The sequence below is a fragment of the Andrographis paniculata genome, unplaced genomic scaffold (genome assembly GCF_009805555.1).
Source record: "Andrographis paniculata isolate CXL003 unplaced genomic scaffold, ASM980555v1 Contig52END, whole genome shotgun sequence".
NCBI classification, from domain to species: domain Eukaryota; kingdom Viridiplantae; phylum Streptophyta; class Magnoliopsida; order Lamiales; family Acanthaceae; genus Andrographis; species Andrographis paniculata.
The window spans coordinates 7,104,318-7,125,773 of NW_026137587.1; the positions used below are offsets into that span (position 1 = coordinate 7,104,318).

General features: G+C 32.1%; 4 protein-coding genes across 4 annotated transcripts; 2 read left to right on the forward strand and 2 right to left on the reverse strand.

The window, feature by feature from the left end:
• Window positions 1-186: 186 nt before the first annotated feature.
• On the reverse strand, window positions 187-4,610 carry LOC127254307 (purple acid phosphatase 18-like). Its single transcript, XM_051279355.1, has 5 exons — window positions 4,365-4,610; window positions 2,420-3,088; window positions 1,758-1,946; window positions 1,574-1,662; window positions 187-1,458 (listed from the first exon to the last, which is right to left on the reverse strand). Exons 1-5 carry the CDS (start codon window positions 4,497-4,499, stop codon window positions 1,248-1,250), a joined length of 1,293 nt encoding a protein of 430 aa, XP_051135312.1. The 5' UTR covers window positions 4,500-4,610; the 3' UTR covers window positions 187-1,247.
• Window positions 4,611-8,484: 3,874 nt separating this feature from the next.
• LOC127254309 (uncharacterized) lies at window positions 8,485-11,550 on the forward strand. The gene is made up of 3 exons (XM_051279357.1): window positions 8,485-9,007; window positions 9,368-9,499; window positions 9,704-11,550. The coding sequence occupies exons 1-3, from the start codon at window positions 8,681-8,683 to the stop codon at window positions 11,156-11,158; spliced, it is 1,914 nt and encodes a 637-aa protein (XP_051135314.1). The 5' UTR covers window positions 8,485-8,680; the 3' UTR covers window positions 11,159-11,550.
• Window positions 11,311-12,902, reverse strand: LOC127254310 (reactive Intermediate Deaminase A, chloroplastic-like). Its single transcript, XM_051279358.1, has 6 exons — window positions 12,648-12,902; window positions 12,248-12,363; window positions 12,038-12,082; window positions 11,840-11,913; window positions 11,675-11,724; window positions 11,311-11,562 (listed from the first exon to the last, which is right to left on the reverse strand). Exons 1-6 carry the CDS (start codon window positions 12,808-12,810, stop codon window positions 11,465-11,467), a joined length of 546 nt encoding a protein of 181 aa, XP_051135315.1. The 5' UTR covers window positions 12,811-12,902; the 3' UTR covers window positions 11,311-11,464.
• A 5,582-nt stretch (window positions 12,903-18,484) lies between these two features.
• On the forward strand, window positions 18,485-21,394 carry LOC127254847 (NEP1-interacting protein-like 2). The gene is made up of 5 exons (XM_051280156.1): window positions 18,485-18,792; window positions 19,145-19,296; window positions 20,590-20,679; window positions 20,885-21,064; window positions 21,162-21,394. Exons 1-5 carry the CDS (start codon window positions 18,654-18,656, stop codon window positions 21,282-21,284), a joined length of 684 nt encoding a protein of 227 aa, XP_051136113.1. The 5' UTR covers window positions 18,485-18,653; the 3' UTR covers window positions 21,285-21,394.
• Window positions 21,395-21,456: the final 62 nt, after the last annotated feature.

A 21,456-nucleotide genomic window follows, 5' to 3' on the forward strand; every position in this document is an offset into this window, starting at 1 on the left:
TTATTAAATTTGCATTTAAAATTTTAATAATTATGTGAGTAGTATATAAAAATTATTTTTTAATTTTTTATTGATAAATAATAAATATTTTATTTTATTAAATATTATAAGAATAAATATGATAAAAAAAAGTATATTTTATTTTTTAAGAAAATATATAAAATATTTAATAAGATCGAAAATATAGAGATTTTAATAGATTCTTCATCGTCAGTGTAAAATATAATTAGAATTCTTTAAGAAGAGAGAAAACTGATGTGTCATAAGAAAGAGAATGGGAAGAAAAATATATATATATATATGATGTAAGCAGAATACGTGCCTGCTTGCATACGTCCCAGTTTAATAACTGAAATTATGTGCTTACGACCATTGACTATTAATGTTACAAAAGTCTTAAAATTATGATCACTGGGTGAGAATTTTCCATATGATATTTATAATAAAAATTATTATAGATGAATAGTGCAAAAAAATTTTCAAACTCTCTATGTAAATAGATGTACTTGAATCAAATGATTCAATAATGAGTTGAGTTGGTGACATATAGATCGTCATCCTCCACCAAACTTGTTGCATATAGCACGATTTGTGACAGAGTCATAATATAATTATTTTATTAAACATTTATTAATTTGTTGAGCTAACACACCATAAATTCATCGAATCAAATAGTTCAATCATTTATAGAGACCACATATAGATTAGAATTTACATTTATGTCCCGTTTGGGCACATTGACGCAAACAACAAGACAGGGTTATGGACAACTCTATAAAGATTGTTTCGAAAAAATTAACAAAAAAATAATTAAATCAAATACTTATTTTTATTAAAAATATTATATTAAAAATTTATTTTCCATAGAAACATTCAAATTTGTTTATATCAAATGTGAATACATATTTTTTATTTAAAGAGAGCCTTCAATCAACTATAAATCCATCCACTATAATTTCACATAAGGAATTTAAATACTTCTAGTTTTAAATTTATGTATATAATTTTATTTTATTTTATTTTATTTTTTTTAAAAAAGGTCATGAGTGGAAAAGAATCAAGAATAAATGGGAACTTCAAGATTCAACTCGGCTTCAATTCAAATTTTAATTCTACTTTTTTTCTTTACCTAATATTTAGCCACACCAGATAATAAAATGCACCATATGTAACATATTGTGTAGCATCATATATATATATATATATATATATTCACATAGATCAGCTAAAAAAACTACATACCCGTTCTACGGCTCCGGCTGAAGGCTCCGGTGAGCGTCGCCGAGGCATCCGGAGTCGAGCAATGAGGTTATCCAGACTTGATCTGATCTAACCGGTTCATCGTAATCGTTCCTATGCCAACTCCATAGTGCATGGCTCGAGTTGACTATAGTCAGCTCGCCATGGCCAAAGCTCGCGTCCCGGAAGATAGACCACTCGGGCCGGGGATTCAGGTAACTGTATATACAAGGGTTGTAACGAAGTTAAAAATTAGCTGAAAAAACAAGAATGAGGAGAGATACATACAATTAGATGTTTGAATTGTAGCTGCTGTGGAGGCAAATGAGCTTACGCATTTGCCAAACCTTCTCGGTTTCCACCATCGCCAATGGTGATGTGGACAGCTCCGCAAGGATCTCGTTTGTCATTGTAGACGCGACCCTGGTTGTAATAACGGAATAAAGCTGATGAGTTTGGGAATCGAAAAGTATTTTTCATTTTATGGTTATGTAAATGGTTTGGGGAGTGGAACTTACTGTGCGCTCGTAGGCGTGAACATGGCCAGCAAGCATCACATCTACGCCTGCAGCATGAAGCAGCTTTTCCATGGATGCCTTCATGCTATCGCCCTCGCCTTGATGAGCCTCATTGCTGTTGTACCATGGAACATGGAAGAGCGCAATTAACCAGGGCGTGCGTTTACGATCCACTTTTGCAAGATCAGCCTATGGATCAAGAATCGGTAACAAATCAATTGGATTAGTACAAGACAATTAGCAATCTGAGTGATTCATGTATATAAATTGGCACATATAATTATCATTCTACACTTTTGAGTAAAATGGCCATATAACAAAAACACACAAGTAACATATATATATTTATATATATAGGATATGAATTAACAACAAAAGACAATAGTCTACGTAACACATACATTCATTGATTTCAGTATATGATATATGTTTATACCGCACATCCTATAAATATAAACAAACACCACATTTTTCAAATAACACATGTGCTTATACTGCACATCCTATAAATATAAATAGACAAGACATGTTTTCGAATAGCATAGTTTGAAAACATGTGTTGTCCGCTAGATTTTAATGTGCTGACTGAGAAAATCAGCATGGTAACCAGTATATATATATTGGAAGTAACATGAATTAGGACAGAGTATGAGATTTTTTACCTTCAGCCAAGCGTATTGCTCGGAATTCTCATCATAATCAGTGTATGATCCAAGCATGATAGCATGAACTCCAGCCACTTCAAAAGAATAATAAAGGTTCGAACCAGATGCACTCTCCTCATAGGGCATCTTCCATCTCGCATTATACGATTTGAAACTGTGTTCCAGCAACGGTATGCGCTCCTCCTCATGGTTCCCTTGAGTCACCATCCATGGTCTTGAGCTCGCAAGAGGCTGCACAAGCTCCCCGAACGTGTCCCAGCTCCTCTGCACATAATCAGCATACGATAGGTCTCCAGGAAGCAGGAGCACGTCGTATTTGCACTGCTCTATATGGTCCAAAGTAGACTTGGTCCACTCTGTCTGCCCTAAATCACCCACCACAGCAAAAGTGATTGGGAGCTGAGAAGGTGGGGTTCTCAGCTGAAACTCAGGACCTTCACCGCCACATCGGTAGTGATACAATGCACTGTCTTCCAGAGGACCAATAACCGTGTGGTGTATCGTTCCAGAGGTGTAGAGGAGATAATTGTAACTAGCACTGTATCCTTGTGCGCGAAAGCTGTAGTTATGCGGTGATGTCCCGTATTCAACTATAGAAGGGGAATGAGCATTCATAGTGACCCATGTGATGCGCATGTGTTTCTCCCCAGCTAAGGAGATGTGAACCTGCAAATAAAATCCGGTACCAACTGAATTTAAAAGTATTTCTACTAATAAAGTTCATAAACACAATTTAAGATCGGGTGACTGATTTGCAACACTCTTTACTATAGAGAAACACACATTAGAAACAACTCCCAAACATACAACACAAGTACATAGTTTCTTTTCCACTCATAGGTATATATACATACAACTTCAATTTTTTTTATCTTTGCACCAATATACCATCATTTTACCTATTCATATATGCACTCATTCAAGCTATGTTTGGTTAATTTCTAGGGATATTTTTAGGCATCTTAGAACCACATTCACATTTAAACATAAAATCCTAGAAAGATAATCACTTTCATCTCTTCTAAGGATTATAAAATGTGTACTATTCTAATATATATTATATAATCAATGTTTTATTTAACTGATTATTGCATAATATTATTAATATTATTTAAAAGACACTTAATTTTAAGATAAAATTAATAGTAAGTTATGTATTAATGAAAGATAAATAGTCTTATAACATCAATAATATTTTATTATTATTTAATACCACCTATAAAAGAGTTATCCCTAGTTATAACAATGCATTAGGTTAGATAAATATTCACCCTAAAAACCGAGATATTAATGCATGCTCATAATTAGTTCTAAATCACAGCAGCATTCGAGCATATAAGCAACAAAACAACTATGGTGAAAACACTTGTGCAACCACTGCATAATATCATGTGTACATAAATTCATACCAAACAAACTAAAATATAATCAATATCAATTACTATGCCACCAACAAAGACAGAAAAAATGACAGGAACCTAAAGGAAACAATCTCTGAATCTGCACTAAATATATAACACTTGTATTTGTGAAGCAAGTTTTGGTGACAATAAATTAAAACAATAAAGTTCACATTCAGAGCAGGTCATTGCAGTCATGGATCTCCAATTAACTACGATACAGCAATGGAGAATGCAACCATCAACAGAATCGGCAAAAACACGAAAAACAGAACCAATACACTCAACAGTATATTAAAAAATATTATACAGAAACTGCATCGAATCCAAAAACCTAAAAAGCTACCGACATCAGATCCACCTCAAAAACACAACCAAATCAAGGAAATCTGAGCAGTCCATCTACAATCACCCTCAACAAATCCAAATTGCACCATAAAACAATAAAATCCAGTTCATTATTTGTTATTTTTGAAGAAAGGACGAATTCAATTTCTTCCTGCAGCTGGAACATAATAGCTAAAAAAATTCGTGAATTCCACCTGTTCAGGCACAGAAGAAGCCTTCTTGCTCCACGGAAACGACAGCGTCTTCCGAGGCGGAGGCCTAACATACTCCGCCCTGGCACACACTGCTAGCACTGCCATCATTGCCAAAGCCAGCTTCAACACTTCCATGGCTGCTGAGTCGCCCTTCTGTTCATCCACCTATTGACGAGAAATGACTAAATAAAATTCCAATTCTTCTTTACATACATAGAAATATAGAATGCGCGTATCTAAAAATATTTGGTTGCCATCTGAATGACTCCTCTTAGATTTTATTTTATTTTACTTTTTTAATTTCTCTTTTCTTTTTTTTTTCTTTTTTTTTTTTTTTTAAAATAATCTCATATTTCTAATTTTCTGAGTAATTTTTTTACATATTTTAAAATTTTTAAATATTATATTTTTTATATCATAATTAAATATTAATATTTAATTAGTAACCAAACGCATAAAAATGTAAAATGCGTAATATTGGTTGCGTGATTCTGGGTAGAACCTTACCTGGATCAAAATAAAAGTGCCCGTGATTATTGCTACGGACTCTTTTTCAAGAATTTTGTTCTCACACGCATCGCAACAGATGTTGGAGAAGGCGAATGATTTTTATTTATTTATTTATATATTTGTTATTATTATTGTGCTTTAATAAAAATGTAAAGTGTGTTCTTCATACATATTTCTGTTATTTGTATTAAAAAAAATATTAATATATCACATAAATTTATTTTTTATATTTTGTACAATTTAATATATTTCATATAAAAAATTATTCATTCAAATTATCTTATAAAACAAATGTACCCATAATTATTTTAGTTTTAAAAAATTGAAACTGTATATACTTTATTTATTTAATTTTTTAAAAAATTTCAATAGTTTTTTTAAGCAATTTTAATTTGTAATTTAAAAATAAAAGATATATTTTGAAATAATTTAGAAAATATATAACTATTTTTTATATAATTTAATAAAAATATTATTTAAAAAGTATATAGTAAAATAATTTTAAAATATATAACTATTGTTTATATTTTAATTAAAAAATTCTAATTTTTCATTAAGAATAGTATTAATAATTAATGCTTTTATATAATTTTTTAATAAATATATATTTTTAATTATGAATTATAAATAATTTAGATTTTTACTACAAATTTTGAATATATATATGATTATTAAATATATTTTTCATTTTTTATTGTTACTATTATTTTGCAATCGATATTAAAAATTTATAATTTTTTTTAGAATCATATTAAATATCCATTGTGTGTGAGTGCTTATTGTTATTGGTATTTTACATATAATAAATATGTATATATTATATGCATGTCTCCCTCTATCTCTCTCTATATATATTTGACATTAATGATGATTAAGTAATTTTTATTAACTTAAGTATTTAAAATTTATTAAGATAATAAATTTTAAAAAATAATTTATATATAAAATATTACATTAAATTCTTGTTTGTTTCCCTATTTTAAAAAGTATTTAAAACTTTTCAATGCTTTTAGATTTGTTATCTAAATTGACCCTACAAGTATTATCAAGTGATATAAACATTTTTTATGTAATGTGGCATATTTTAATATTTTATAGTAAGGCTTAAAATAAATTTCGGGGCCATTTCAATGAAATTGGATTGGCCAGGACATATCGAAGTGTATAGAATTCTCGGTCTCGGATGCTCTGCGCTTCGAGCTGTCGTGTAGTATTGCCGCCACACCGACCACTCACGTGACCATTCCACAGCCCCACCGTGCAATTATTTTTTATTATTATTATTTTCGTGGCTTTTAATCAATAGTAAAAATAATTTATACATAAACACTAAAATATTTTTAATTTTTTATAAAAACAGTATTTATCTTTTTTATAATTATAAAAACAAAAATATTAAAATCACAATATTTTTATCATATTATTGTTAATTTACTATAAATATATATATAATTTATCAAAGTAGAGAAATGTGTATTAATTTTTTTATACGATATATTATTATATTTTTTTAAAACAATTCCGAGGTAATTAATTATTTTTTTCTGTACATTGTTAAAGGATGCGGATTAAGTGATGACCTAAATAAATGCGTTATCACGTAAAGATATATAATATGTATTTGCATAATATAATAATATTATAAGATATCATATGTTGAGTTATAACATAATACTTCCTTCGTCTTCGTAGGAAGATTGTCATTTACTTTTTGCATGTAAATCTTTTAATATTAATATTATATTGGATTGTAGTGAAAAAGACGAAAATATTCTTATTAGTATTGTGTAATATAAAAGTAATGACATTTGTGTAATATAGTATAAGTTGGAAGAGTATTTATTATGTTAGGTAGGTAATACAATTACTAAATTAGAAAATGATAACCTTATTTTAGAACATATAAAAATAAAAAAAGACAACCTTTCAATAGGACGGAGGAAATATATACTTTATCATAATATGTTATAATAATATATAATATTAGTTCATTACTTTTATATGTAATATGCTCACTCTATTCGCAAACTTTGTTAAATTTATATAATACTTATCTATCTTGCATAAATTAATCATAAATTTTCATTTGGTAACATTTTTATCGATTTATTCTTATTCATTATCATCATATATATTATTAATATTTTTTAATTTATATATAAAAAGAAATATATAAATACATATATTTCATACCAAAAAAAAGTATTATCTTCATATATTTTACAAATATTTTTTTTTACATGGAAATCCGTAGCACACATCCAACCCATATACCACTAGACTATTCTTGCCGGACTATATTTTACTAATATTGTTTGCATTTTACCTATTACATTAATAAAAAATTGACTACAATAATTTTTAGAGGGTGGCATGTGTTGTATGACTGCAAGCACGTGTGCATTCTCCTCGGATGCTCGGGCAGTTTTCGCATCAAATTCTACAAAAAAAAAATAAAATAAAATAAAATAAACTATAAATAAATTTTCAAGGTAATAATAAATAGCTTATTGACAAGTCTACGAATTGAGAGTTTATTGGATTCCAATTAGAAAGATGTAACACAAATATATACTAATGTTTCTGTCGCCCACATGGTATGCATACCATTCCTTCCATCCCAAAATATATACATAAAATCGTAATAATTAGTTAACACGATACTTATTAACTTTAATTAATACATTAAATACAATATATGCTGTGTATCTTCAATTTATACAATATATATTGTGTATATTATTAATATTTATTGTACATTTTTATTTATGTATATATTTTGTTAACATATTTTGTACGCTCAAATTGTCATATATTATTGTTTTATTTATTGTATTTTTATTTTTATTTTTATAATATATTATCCCCGACTATTTTTTAAATTAAAAATAAAAAATCCACAAATTACACAGACCATTAAAAAAAATTATAAGAAACCTAAAATATCTCATGTATCCAAAGTTTACCTACAAACACACAATTTTTTAGTACAGTATTTTTGCATAGAAATAATATACTCCAAATATCAAATAAAATCTCATTTACACGATTTTTGAAGATATTGATTTTTTTTTTTTTTATTATTTATAATGAATTATTAAAGAAGCAAATGGATAGGTTGTTGGTGTTACAACTGCTAAATAAATTCGTCACACCGCACGTCTATTTTAGACCATTTCGAATGAATGTGTCGCTATAGGCATGAAACGTCGCCGTCTCGGTGTACTATGATCCCATACGACGTGGTGCCTACCCTTAATTACTCAATCGGTCTCAAACACCATGCAACATTTTTTTTTTTTTATCCCAAACTTATTGTAACATTTACAAATTTAGATATGATTAATAATATATATATTAATATACACTTCACCTTATCCCATCACATCATTCAAATAAAAAAAATAAATAATCATTTCTCTTTCCAATCACATCACTTAATATACAAATTATCTCAAATTATCATACTTAATACTCTCCACTTAAATTCTCGTGTCAAACACAAATATTGCATTCACTGTTTGATCGGATGGAGTATTAAATTGCAGCGTAATTTTATGGTATATAAATCTCTATACTAGTAATTAATCATTATTATAATTAAAAAAACGGAAAACCATTGGAGACGTTGACCGTACACGCTTACATTCACGCCATTACTTCCTTTCTTCCTCACTTCTCGTTGCTGTCTTTTCTCCCAAGAGATCCGAATTCCTCCGTCGGCCGTCCGCCGTCTTCCTCCGCATTCTTCGTCTATTCGGTATCTCGAACCAGTGTGTGATGACTGAGCGCAAGCAGATATAGCAATGGACGCCGAACAATCCCAGCCGCCCCCAGCGAAGTCCAGTTTTCGAGGCAAACCGTCTCGCCGGAAAATTAGGGCCTCCGGAGTGAGGTTGAGGAAGGAATCCGGTCCGATTCTGGCGAAATGGAGCACTCGCCCCGAAACCCCCTTGTTGAGCTGGAAATTTGACGAGCGCGGTACTGGGAAGAGTGAAGAGGAGAAGGTGTCTGGCGGGGCTAATCGGAGGGTTGGGGGGAGGATTAAGCTCACCATTTCGGCTAGAAGTCTTGCCTCCGGCCTGTGGCGTCTGCAATCGCCGGAGGTTGAAAGCCAAAGGCTAGGTCATCAGGTAGCTTTACTTAAACCCTAATTTTTTCAATTCCCCCAAATTTGGGTTAATTACGTGCACTACATGATCTGCGAATGTGGGTGATTGTAACCACGATTGGGTGCACAAATTACAATATTATCAAAATTGGTTTGCTATTTTTCCGATCATCGTCCGAACCTCTCAACGGTAGAGTAAAGTGGAAAACATATACTCCATTAAATTGCTTTATGCACACTCGCCATTGCAGACCGTTTGTTACTTTCTCTTTGAATTTGCTGCTGCGCTTGTTTACTTTGATGGTGTCTAAAGGCTCCCTGATTTTATTGTCGTGCAGATGCCTATTTACAATTCATTTTTCTCTGTTCTCTTAATCTGCAGCCTGTTAGTGGTCATTTTGGAGGCAATGTTCATTGTCACAACGTTGACAGAGTTCATCGATCCTCGGGTAAGGATCTGCTGGTCCGTAATACACGACCTGTATCTGATTCAAAACATGGAATTCTAGAAGAGGTATTGGTTTTCTATCCATGGTCTATCTGCTTGCCATTTGACAATTTCTCTCTGATTCTGGTTTCTTGGATCGTGTGGGATGATCAATTAGTCTTTAGTTGACAAAACTTTACTATTAATTTGCTAAACTATGAGATTCTTATTATGTTAGTAGTTCTAATACGTTTAATTATTGCGCCTGAAATATGCTTTAATTGTTGACAGTTTGAGCCTCCATATCCGCCTCTGAAACCGGTAATGGAAGGTGCAACAAAGTGGGATCCCAACGGACGGAAAGATTCGGATGAAATAAAACGAATATTTGGGCAATCAAAGCTGTCTGACTGTCGAGCAAATGCCACTCGAGTGATATCCACCCTCGAGGCAGAGCTCAAGCAGGCGAGAACAAGAATAGACCATCTTGAAGCCGAGCGAAGATCTTCAAAAAAGAAACTCGAGCAGTTTCTGCACAAGCTCAGTGAGGAGAGGGCAGCTTGGCGGAGCAGAGAACATGAAAAAATCCGGGTGATTATAAATGATCTTAAATCTGAGTTGTCTCGCGAGAAAAAGGCCCGTCAGAAGGTGGAGATTGCCAATTCTAAGCTTGCCAATGAGTTGGCTGATGCCAAGTCGACCACCAAGCGATATGCCCAGGAATATCAAAAAGAGCGGAAGGCACGGGAGTTGGTGGAGGAGGTCTGCGATGAGCTGGCGAAGGAGATCGGGGATGACGAGGCTGAAGTAGAAGCGCTCAAGAGAGAGTCAATGAAGCTGCGTGAGGAAGTCGAGGACGAGCGGCGGATGCTGCAGATGGCAGAGGTGTGGCGGGAGGAGCGTGTCCAGATGAAGCTAGTCGATGCCAAGGTGATGCTCGAGGAGAAGTATGCGCAAATGAACTTTATAATAGAGAATCTTGAGATGTTCATGGAGTCATCGGGGTCGATCGAGAAGGCAGATTCTCTTCGGCAGGCTGTGGCCGCAGTCGATATGCAGGATGTCCGGGAGTTGAAATACGAGCCCCCAACTTCAGACGACATTTTCTCCGTTCTTGAAGATATGAATTTGGGTGAATCGAAGGATAGAGAACTCGAGCCCTGTGATGGTTCTAGAATCGAAGCTTGCAATTCTCCTATTAGCCGATCATCAAGAATCCACACAGTGACTCCCGAGGTTAACAAAGACCGGTCCCATAGGGATCCCGACGGATATACAGAAAGTAGCGAGCTAGAAGAGGATGCAAGTGAATGGGAGACCGTGAGCCATCCAGAGGATCAGGGCTCAAGCTATTCGCCCGACGGCAGTGATCCATCTGTTAGCAAACGATATCAGATGAAAATTTGTGGGGAGGAGGAGAAACCCATTGTTGATAACAATGGTGAAGTCAACTCGAAGATCAGGCAATTGATTAAGTTCCCGTTCCCATCTAAGGACGGTAAGAATGGCAGGTTATCAAATGGAGGCATTGCGTCGCCGGATCATGTTTCAGCGAGAGGCTGTCTGGACGTACCCGAGCAGTGGAGCCCGAGTGATCTGGGAAATCCGCATATAACCCGTGGAATGAAAGGATGCATAGAATGGCCACGGAGCGGACAGAGAAATAGCCTGAAAGCTCGACTGCTGGAAGCTCGGATCGAAAGCCAGAAGGTACAATTGCGACAGGTTTTGAAGCAGAAGATTTAACGACTAATCGATCCACCCATCGCGCACGAAACTTGAAGGTACCCCTTTGTCCGAATACATGTTTATGATTCCTGTCTACGCCACGACAAAATGTTACAGTTTTGTGAGTTAAGGCTGTGTATTATGTCGAATCTAAGAAGTTGTATCTGTGATTCAGACAATGGCACTCTTTATGATTATTTATGTGAAATCCATCTGATTAGCGGTTACAAGCTTATTCGAGTCTCGATTGAGTAGTTATTTAGGTAGCAGATTACAAAGCTTATTTGAGTCTCAATCGAGTTGCGGCTGCTGCTGCTGCTGCGATTACGGCAGCACGGCGATGCAATCGATCTCGACCTTTGCACCCAGAGGCAGTGCTCCGGCCTGAAAGGTCGAGCGGGCCGGCGGGTCTACCTGAAAATCTGCGACGGAATTTGGTGGGGTGGTTAGTGTGTGATAGATGTGCATAAAATGGTGCCCAGAATGTGTGGTGTAGATAAATGGGGGAGTGTTGTTTAAAATGCAAGTGCTTACATTTAGCATAAATTGCATTGACTCTGCTGAAGTCATTGATATCAGCTAACCTGCAATTAATGAGGGATATATGATGTATTATGTATATATATATATAGATGTAAATAATAAGAATAATTATGGAATAAAATAGATCCGTGTCTCTCTATGATTCTATTGACTCACATAATAGTTGTCTTGACGGCGGAATCATAGCCGACTCCACCTGCTTTAAGTATCTCGCCAATGTTTTTCATCGCCTGGATTGATTAAATTAATTAAATAGCAAAATATGATATATTCAGACATTTGTTTCTTACGTACAACAGCGTCTACTACACCACAGTATCCGTTTCTTATATATATATTCTTATATATTTATACCTGCTCAGTTTGATCGTCCACGCTGTCCGAGATAAGTTGTCCAGTCTGTGTAATCAGAATAAATGGGTTTTACAATTACTTACATGCATACATATATAGCCAGGTAGTAGAAGTGGTAAAAATTAATTAGTATGAGAGAGAGAGAGAGAGAGAGAGAGAGAGAGAGAGAGAGAGAGAGAGAGAGAGAGAGAGAGAGAGAGAGAGAGAGACCTCTGGGAGTAGGCCAAGAGAACCAGACACAAAAATCATGTTATTAGCTTTGATGGCTTGAGAGTAAGGCCCCACTGCAGCTGGAGCCTTGTCTGTTTCAATCACCTCCTTATTACCTACGTACACGTTTATTTATTTATTTAGTTTCTGATTAAATAAAAATTAAAAATGAAAGACATGTTATAATAATATTTCAGAAAATATTTTGCTAGTTTAGACTGGAGTTTGGACATAAATACAGTCTAAAATATCCCTTATATATATGTGTATATATATATTTAGCTGTACGGATATATATTTCGATGGTTTTGGCAGAGTTTTCATGGTGACAACGGAACAGCAGCCAGTGCACAAGGTACAATTATTCAATGCAGCGGTGGAGGATGCTCATACTAATTACCTGTTATAGCAGCAGCACTGGCGGCGGAAGCGAAGACCACCGGTGGTCGGCGGCAACGGTTAGCGACGGACAAAGGCACGCAGCGGTGGTTGACGGTCTGAGCCGCTGGTGGTGCGTTGATCGGCGAGAATTGGAAGGTCGTCACGGCGGCGCACCACGCCATTGTATATAATTATCGATCGGGGATTGATGATGATCTTAGAAAGTTCGATCGTAAATTAAAACGTGAATAGAATAGAATAGATAATTGCAAATTTTCAATCTCATAAGCACTTTATATATATATACACAGAGACAGAGGCTGAGACAGATGATCAATCAGTGGCTACATTATTGGTGGTGACCACAGACGCCGGACCGACGGGGACCTGACTTCTCCTCCACGTGCGTCGACCAGTCACCACGTGCAAATTTGGAAATTAGGTCGGCTTTGGTTGTGTACTCTTTCCTCTTTGTGTTTTTATTTTTGCTGTTTCGATACATTACGAGTCGTACTCCATACCATATTCAGCGCCCCATATTTGGCCAGCTCTACCGTAATGTTGGTGTACTTTCATTTATTGATAAATAAGTTTTTAGGTGAGACAATCGTTTATAATTTTTAAACGTGTATTAAAGTTTTCTATCTCGAATTCGAATTTCATCGTCCTCTTAGTAGATAAATAAGTTTTTAGGTAAGATAATCATTTATATTTATTAATATGATATTATACCTTTAGGTCTCGAATTTGATTTTAATCGTTTCCCATTTACAGATAGATAAGCTTTTAAATGAGATAATTATTTTATATTTTTTAATAAATATAACATATTATTATTAATATAATAACACAGTACATACATCAATTGATTTTAAATACTCCCTCCGTTCTGTATGTACATATCAATTTTACTTTTTGTACGGAGTTATATTAGTATTATATTGGAATGTAGTAGAAGTAAAGATAAAAATACTAAATTGTCCTTGTGAGTGTATTAGTATAAAAAATAGTGGCAATTGTGTAATAATAATGAAAAAGTACGAGTAATTTTATAGTGATATGATTATTTATGGAAATGAGACTATCGATAAAAATAGTAAACTGAACTATTGTATCGGGACGGGGGAGTATAAAATAAAAACACATTTCTATTTGGCCATAATTGATAGTTTGAAATAGAAAATGCATAAATTGAAATATCTATCAAAACCCAAACAAAACAAATCTTACTTATGTGTATTGATTTAATGGTGGGCCTAATTGAATGCTCACTTTGGGCCATGAATTTCATACCTAATTGGGCTAACGTTACATATGTATGATTTGAACTTATTTTCAATGAAATTATGTTTTTCTTTTTTAAATATAATATTCTTTAAATATAAAATGATTTTATTTTGTATTAATTGGGTAAAAACAATATTTCATAATACATAACATAAAATGTAAAATCGAAAACACATGTACCATACCCCTAAATTGGGTGTTGTGGCAAATAGTTTTTAAAAAGCTTTTAGTTTATTAAACAACTTTTAGCTATTTGACCAGTTAAAAAATTAATTTAGTGTTTGGTAAATTAGCTTTTTGGAATAGCTTTTGGACAAAAAAAAGCAATAGCTAACTTACCTAGCGTTTTGAAATAGTTTTTTTCTGAAAAAAATTTTTATTTCTTATATGCCCTTAAAAATTTATTATGCATTTTACACAAATAAATATATTTTTGATTATATTAGAATATTTTATTATAATATAGTTTTACTTTTATAAATTTAAAATAATTAATTTTTATATAAAAATTATTTTAATTATAAAATATATAAATTTATTAAAATCAACATAAAATATAAAATATAAAAATTAATAATTTATTTTTATATTAAAATTACATTTGTAGACAAAAAATTGTGTTATTTTTAATAAACACAAAATTTGTACAAATTATATTTGATTTGAATTTAAAGCGGGTACTATTCTAAATGGGTCATTTGATTCTCCTTCCGGGTCGATTTATTTTCCAACTTGGTTTTCGATGGCTTCTTTGATCTGAAGAGGTTTGGTCTTCAGTTTGACTTTGCCGGCTTTTGGAGGGTTTTGGTTTCCGTGCGGGCTATTTGATTGTCGGCTTTGGATTTGATGTCTTTTTTTAGACGATCCGAGGCTTTGATATTTGATTTGGCTTTGGCTTTTGGAGGACTTTGGTCTCCGTATTGGCGATTTGATCATCGTCTTTGGATTTGTTGTCTTCTTTAGACAATCCGCGACTTTGACCTTCGCTTTGGCTTTGCCGCTTTTGGAGGACTTTGGTCTCCGCGTTGGCGATTTGATCATCGTCTTTGGATTTGTTGTCTTCTTTAGACGATCCGCGACTTTGATCTTTAGTTTGCCTTTTTCCGCCTTTTGGAGAGCTTCGGTCTCCGTATGAGTGATTTGATACTCAGCTTTGGATTTGATATCTTCTTTGGACGATCCGCAGCTTTAATTTTTTATTTGTCTTTGCCGCTTTTAGAGGGCTTTGGTCTCCGTACGGGTGATTTGATCCTAAGCTTTGGATTTGATGTCTTCTTTAAACGATCTGCAGCTTTGATCTTTGAAAAGGTGGATTTGGTGCTCCATAACGCTTTTGGCGGCATGTCCCTTTGACATTTGGATCGAAGAGGGCCGAGTTGTTGCTTTGGTGAAGAATGCGATGAACACCTCGAAGCTTTAGGATGAACTTTGGAAACTTTCCCTTGGTTTTGACGAATTCCTCAACGGCTTTGAGAGCTTTGATCATTGAAGATGTGGATTTAGTGCTCCACAGCGCTTTTGGCGGCGTGTCCCTTTGACTTTTGGATCGAAGAGGGCCTGGTTTGCGCCTTTTATGAAGAACGCGATGAACACCTCGAAGCTTTGAGAGAAACTTTGGAGGCTCTTCCTTGGCTTTGATGGATTCCTCGATGGCTTTGAGAACTTTGATCCTTCCTCCGGCTTGGACATACGACGAAGAACGTTAACTTCATCGATTCGTTAACTAATATTGGATCATTTGTCCAAATTAGTGACTTTCGACGAAGAACGCTTCGAAGGACACGAAAAACATGAAGAACAATACAGAGAGAGTCTAGAGACTTACCCCTTTGCTTGAATCCTCGATACAACTTCGGTGTATCAAATGAATTGACCATGGCTCCTATTTATAGGGGATGGGTGGTCTTGGCTTCCTTTTCGGGTGGTGCCACGTGTATGGAAAGATTTTATAATCTTTCATTTTCCATCAGATGTTATTTTCTATTCTTGACGGATTTGATTGTGCACCTTTCGTTCTCGCCAAAATTTTTATATCATTGCCATTTTGGAAGATATTAATTTATATACTTCCTTTATTGACAATATCTTTATATTATTGCCTTGTTTGGAAGATATTAATTTATATTAACATATGTGCATAATTAAATACTATATATTTATTTTATTGGAATTTTATTTTCTTCCAAAATATATGATATCTAATTGATTTTAGACATATATTTTTAGTGTCTACAACATTATATAAATTTTATACTAAAAATAAATTAAATATATTAAATATATTGAAAATTATAAATATAATGAACTAATCGATAACTAACATAATAAATATATACACGAAAAATTTATTATTCTATATTTTACATCATTTCAATAGAAAAAACTATTTATATATTTTAATAAAAATATATTATTTTTTAAAATTTTACTGTAATAAAAATAAATACTTTTATAATTCTTTTATAATTTTCAATAACTAATAACAAAAAAAATTTAAACATTCTAAACTCAAAATAGCATAATTGAATATATTAGAAACAAAAATAAAATAGAAATGTCCTCAATTGTCATTTTACGTATAAACAACTAATATCAAACAGTTGTTTTACCAAACATTTTAATACAAACAGCTAATCGAACAAATGTCAAACCAACTAATTGAATGAGCTAACAGTTAACAGTAACAGCTGTCAGTTAATTGCCAAACGCGCCCATATGTTATGTCAGAACATATGTTTGGGATCATTTTTATTAGCTCTAATCGATTCATAAAATATAATTTGAAAAGAAATACTAATAGTCTAAATGACATTAATACTGGATAGATTGTTATTATGTGTTCTTATATATATATATAAATATATATTGTCTTAATATATTTTATATATTTAGATAAATTATGCTAGTATTTATTGTGTATTATATTAAAATATACAATATAATATTGGTTTATCCATTATGTACTGATATATGTATTTCGTATACAATGAAATCTATTCTGATTAATTATTCTTGAAATAGTAACTGCTGCCATAAAAAATAAATAAATAAAATAAAATAAAATAAGGCAGCCGTGTTCTTATTGCTATTATAATTATTATTTACGACAAGACCCTGAATTTAATGGTCGACGACATTAGCATGATGTTGTCTGCCCTAATTTACTTTTCTTTAAACATGCAGCTGAGGGTTTGATTGTTAATATCTTTAAAAAAGTAATAATAATAAAAAAAAACAATAATAAAATTAGAATGCAGTATTCAAAAGAAATAGAAAACAAATATATTATGTATTATTTTTATTACATGAAATGTATTGCCTATTGAACAAAGTTACTATAAATAATAAATAAATAAAAAAACTGTATAAATAAGACAATCTTAAATGATAAATGAGATAATAAAAAATACACTATCGTGGAAAAAAGTTTATTTTATCATATAAAAATCTATAATAGTAATAATCTAAATCTCTTTAGATCTTTCTTGCATCTTCTATTGACAGACAAAATTGACAAATAATTGTCGTATTTATTAATGATGATCACATTTAATTGTGGAACAAGGATACTTGTAGAAACTCTTATATATATACTATTTTCTTTTTATATTATGCTCCTTCAATCTCGAATGAGTTTTTTTTTTTTTTTTTAAAAAAAAAGATGAAATAGTTGCATAGATATATTTTATATTTATATTAAAAAAATAAGTGTTGGGATGTGGTATTTATGTAGACGATTTGTATGATCACATTAGTAAAATTAATAACAATAAATTAGAGAAGAAACCGGTTAATTAATTTATTGACGGATCGAAAATGGACACCGCAAACATAACAAATGTACATGTGAACTTTTCTATAATAATTCATAATGATGAAAAGAATTTCAATAATGAATTTATCATTTTATTCTTGATAAAAATTTCAATATTGGAATAAATACCAACGAGACAAAGTTTAAACAAACCCCTTATGATCAACACATTATAAGTTTAATTTAATAATTTTTTTAATTAATAGCTTATTAAATAATAAAAATAAAAAATGAAAATATCCAATATAAAATAAGAACAACAACCACGAAAAATAAAATAAAATATTTAAAATAATACTGCCTCCTTCCAAGAATAACAAGAATAATGTAATCACTCCATTTTTATATGCAGTTTAAATAACAATAATAAATTATATATATATAAATAGCTATTTGAGTATAAATAGAGTTGTAAACAAGCAGCAGAAATTGTATGTATTTGAACTCGACTTGTTTTCATTCGCTAAAAGATATGAGTTGAATTTTTTTATTTTAATTCGATTTGATTTAATAATTTTTTTATATAAAGTATAAATAATTATATTAGTAATTTTTTTTAAAAAAAATTATTACTATTATATAAAATACTATTTATTTTTGTAGATAATAAAATATATATTAACAAAGCCTATTTTTCTTACAAAAGAGTAGCATATATATATATATTTATTATTATTATAATGAGTAAACAGAAATGAGTGGTTAACTAACCAGAGAAGCAATTAAGTATAAAAGCCAAAAGAAAAACTATTTAATTCATCACAGAATTAATAATTTGCACCAAATTTCATCTATTTATACACATGCATGCATTTCAACTTCCAATGAAACTCACCCTCTTCTCTCTCTCTCTCTCTATAAATTCCAGACCTTACTCCACGATCGCCATCAGTCAGTGCTGCCGCAGTACAAGTTTCAGTACATATGGTGACGATGATGATGATACGTTGCTCCGCTGCTCTCTCCAGGCTCCGCGCAGGCCTCACGGAGTGTCACTTTAGGCTTATCTTCGTCGTCGTGGAGAAACTTGCTCTTACTCTGGCTATTAGCATTTTCGCTCTAGGTTTCATTATATATATATATATATATTTATATATCGATTCCACTTATTTTCTGGATTGTTGCTTGGAATTTTGTTGTTCAGATCTGTTTCCTCGACTGTTGCTTGGAATTTCCTTGTCATTCTAGTTCCTGCAGGATTGTTGATTAGGTTTCTCGCGAACTATTCGTTAGGCGTTAGTGATTCAGTCGATTTTTCTGTTTTTTATTCTTCTGAATTTCGAAATCACGCCGACCTCATGTTCGATAAAATGCGTCAGTTATAGGATAAAATAGCTTTCACGAATTAATTTTCCTGATTCTAGAAAGATCTACGAGTATCCTGAGACTAATTAGGGTTATTATACGTACTGCAGGAGGAGCTGCAATTGGAGCCATTACAGGGGCGGTGAGAGGCAACACAACGGAGACAGGGCTCCTGCGCGGCTTCGGCGTCGGAGCAGTGGCCGGAGCCATTACAGGCGTTCGACTGTGGGATCTCGTATCAAGTGGAGAGCCATTTTCCAAGGTGAATTAATTAAGTGTGTTCCAGGCTTTAATTTCGTACGTATCATAAATGCGTTTAAAATATTAAATTAATTCATTTCATAATCAATACTCAAGTTGTTTGTGTTTAATTAATTTCCAAATCTGTTGCATTATAAAATCTGAAATATATAATTAAAAGAAATTATTTTCAAATAAATGCAAACTCACGCTTAATTTAATTTTTATAGGTGGTATTGCATAGTAATTTTATTATGTATTGACTTTTATTTTTTTATTTTTCCATAAAACACCAAATTGATTATTTATATTTTATGTTATCTATGTTAAAATAAATGTTATATTTAAAATTGTAAAATCAATGCGACATTTTATTAAATAACTATTCAAATTCACAATTTACAATCCTGATTCTAGTCCTACAACTAAACAAACTAGCTTGGGCCCTAATGTTATTGAAAATATATAAATATACATGAAATATAATCACTAGCTAGTAATCGTTGAATATATATTGAATCATTTAATATATTCCATTTTCAGAAATCAATAATAAACTAAAAGTAAGAGAAAAAACAATCCTCTCAAATAAATCACTTTGGGCTATAGATAATTAATTAATATTTATATTCTTATTTACGCATAATGATTAATTAAATTATCCATAGGATAATCTTTAATTATATTTACTTCACTTGATTTTTTAATTGATTTTTGTCATAAAACATAATATTAAAATAATTTAAGCAAGGAACCCTTATGCTTTAGTCTTACAAAATAAAGTAAGCATATATATGTTTGTTGTTTACTTTGCAATATATTTATATTATAACTTGTTATATAAACGAAAAAAGCCATATGATATACTTAATAATTAATCCCTAGGTATTGAATTTTAGGTATATGTGAATATATATGTATAAATGTAGGCGTTAAATTATTTTTTTTGGATGACGTGGGAATCCGCAGTCGCTACCCGAAGGTGCGCATTGGGGGTTACCTAGTACCCTGCAAACCAGGTCCGACTGGTTGGGGATTTAAACTGTGAGCTCACGGTCACAAGTCCAACGCCATTAAATTTTAATCATACATAGTTATGTTTTTTAGGTGAAGTTTTTATTATTCAATTTACATTACTCAATACAAATTAACTATTTTTAAATATAAAAATATGGTATCAAATTATTTTATATATAAATGGAAATATATGCGTGCATTTATCTCTATCTCAATTAGGAAATATAGGAGAGAGAGATACATTCAGTTTTGCCATACTCCATATTCTAATGGTACCTGAGACACTTAAATTTGTCAGGTTGCAGTAATATGCAGTGTATTGAATGGGAAGATATTCGTGGAATGGATGAATCCCGCAATTCTAAAACCTTATCAATGGCAATGGCAGGTGGTAACCACACTATATATAAATCATTATTTATTGCACCCCATCTCTACTAATGCCCATATTTAATTATGTGCGTTACATATTTATTTTTTCTTTCCACTGTTCTACTTCTACATGTTCAATTTTTTATCTTTAATCTAGGTGATTAATTTTTTTATTTTTGTTTGGGGTTTAATTTTCAAGATAATACTTTTGGCACTCACAGCCACAGGTCACCACGACAAACCCAAGTTTCATGGAAATTCCAGAGATTTTCGAAGCCAATGCTGTAAGGAGATTACGCCATAGTTCGATCAATGAGCTTCCTGTTTATGTCTTCTGTTCTGATACTAAGACAAGAAGTAGCACACGGTTTACAGAAACCACTTGTGCAATTTGCTTACAGGTAATATCATCATATAATTTAATCTATGACCCACTTTTTCTGACATGATATATATATGAAGTGTTAGTATATCATTCTGACTAATTTTGAGAGTTAGGATTTGGAGAATGGAGAACATGCTAGGATTCTGCCTACTTGCCGGCATTTCTTTCACCGGGCCTGCATCGATGAATGGCTCATGCAGCAAGCAACGTGCCCAGTGTGCCGAAGAGACGTTTGATAATGGTAATAAGATAGATATATAGTCTCTATATCATTAAAAAGCATAGGATTGCAATATGGTTGATCAAGAATTTTAAGAAACTCCCTTCCAATTAAAATGTAATTAATATTTCTATACAACTATTTATATGTATCCGAAAGACGGGTTCAAATAAAATGCAATCATATGA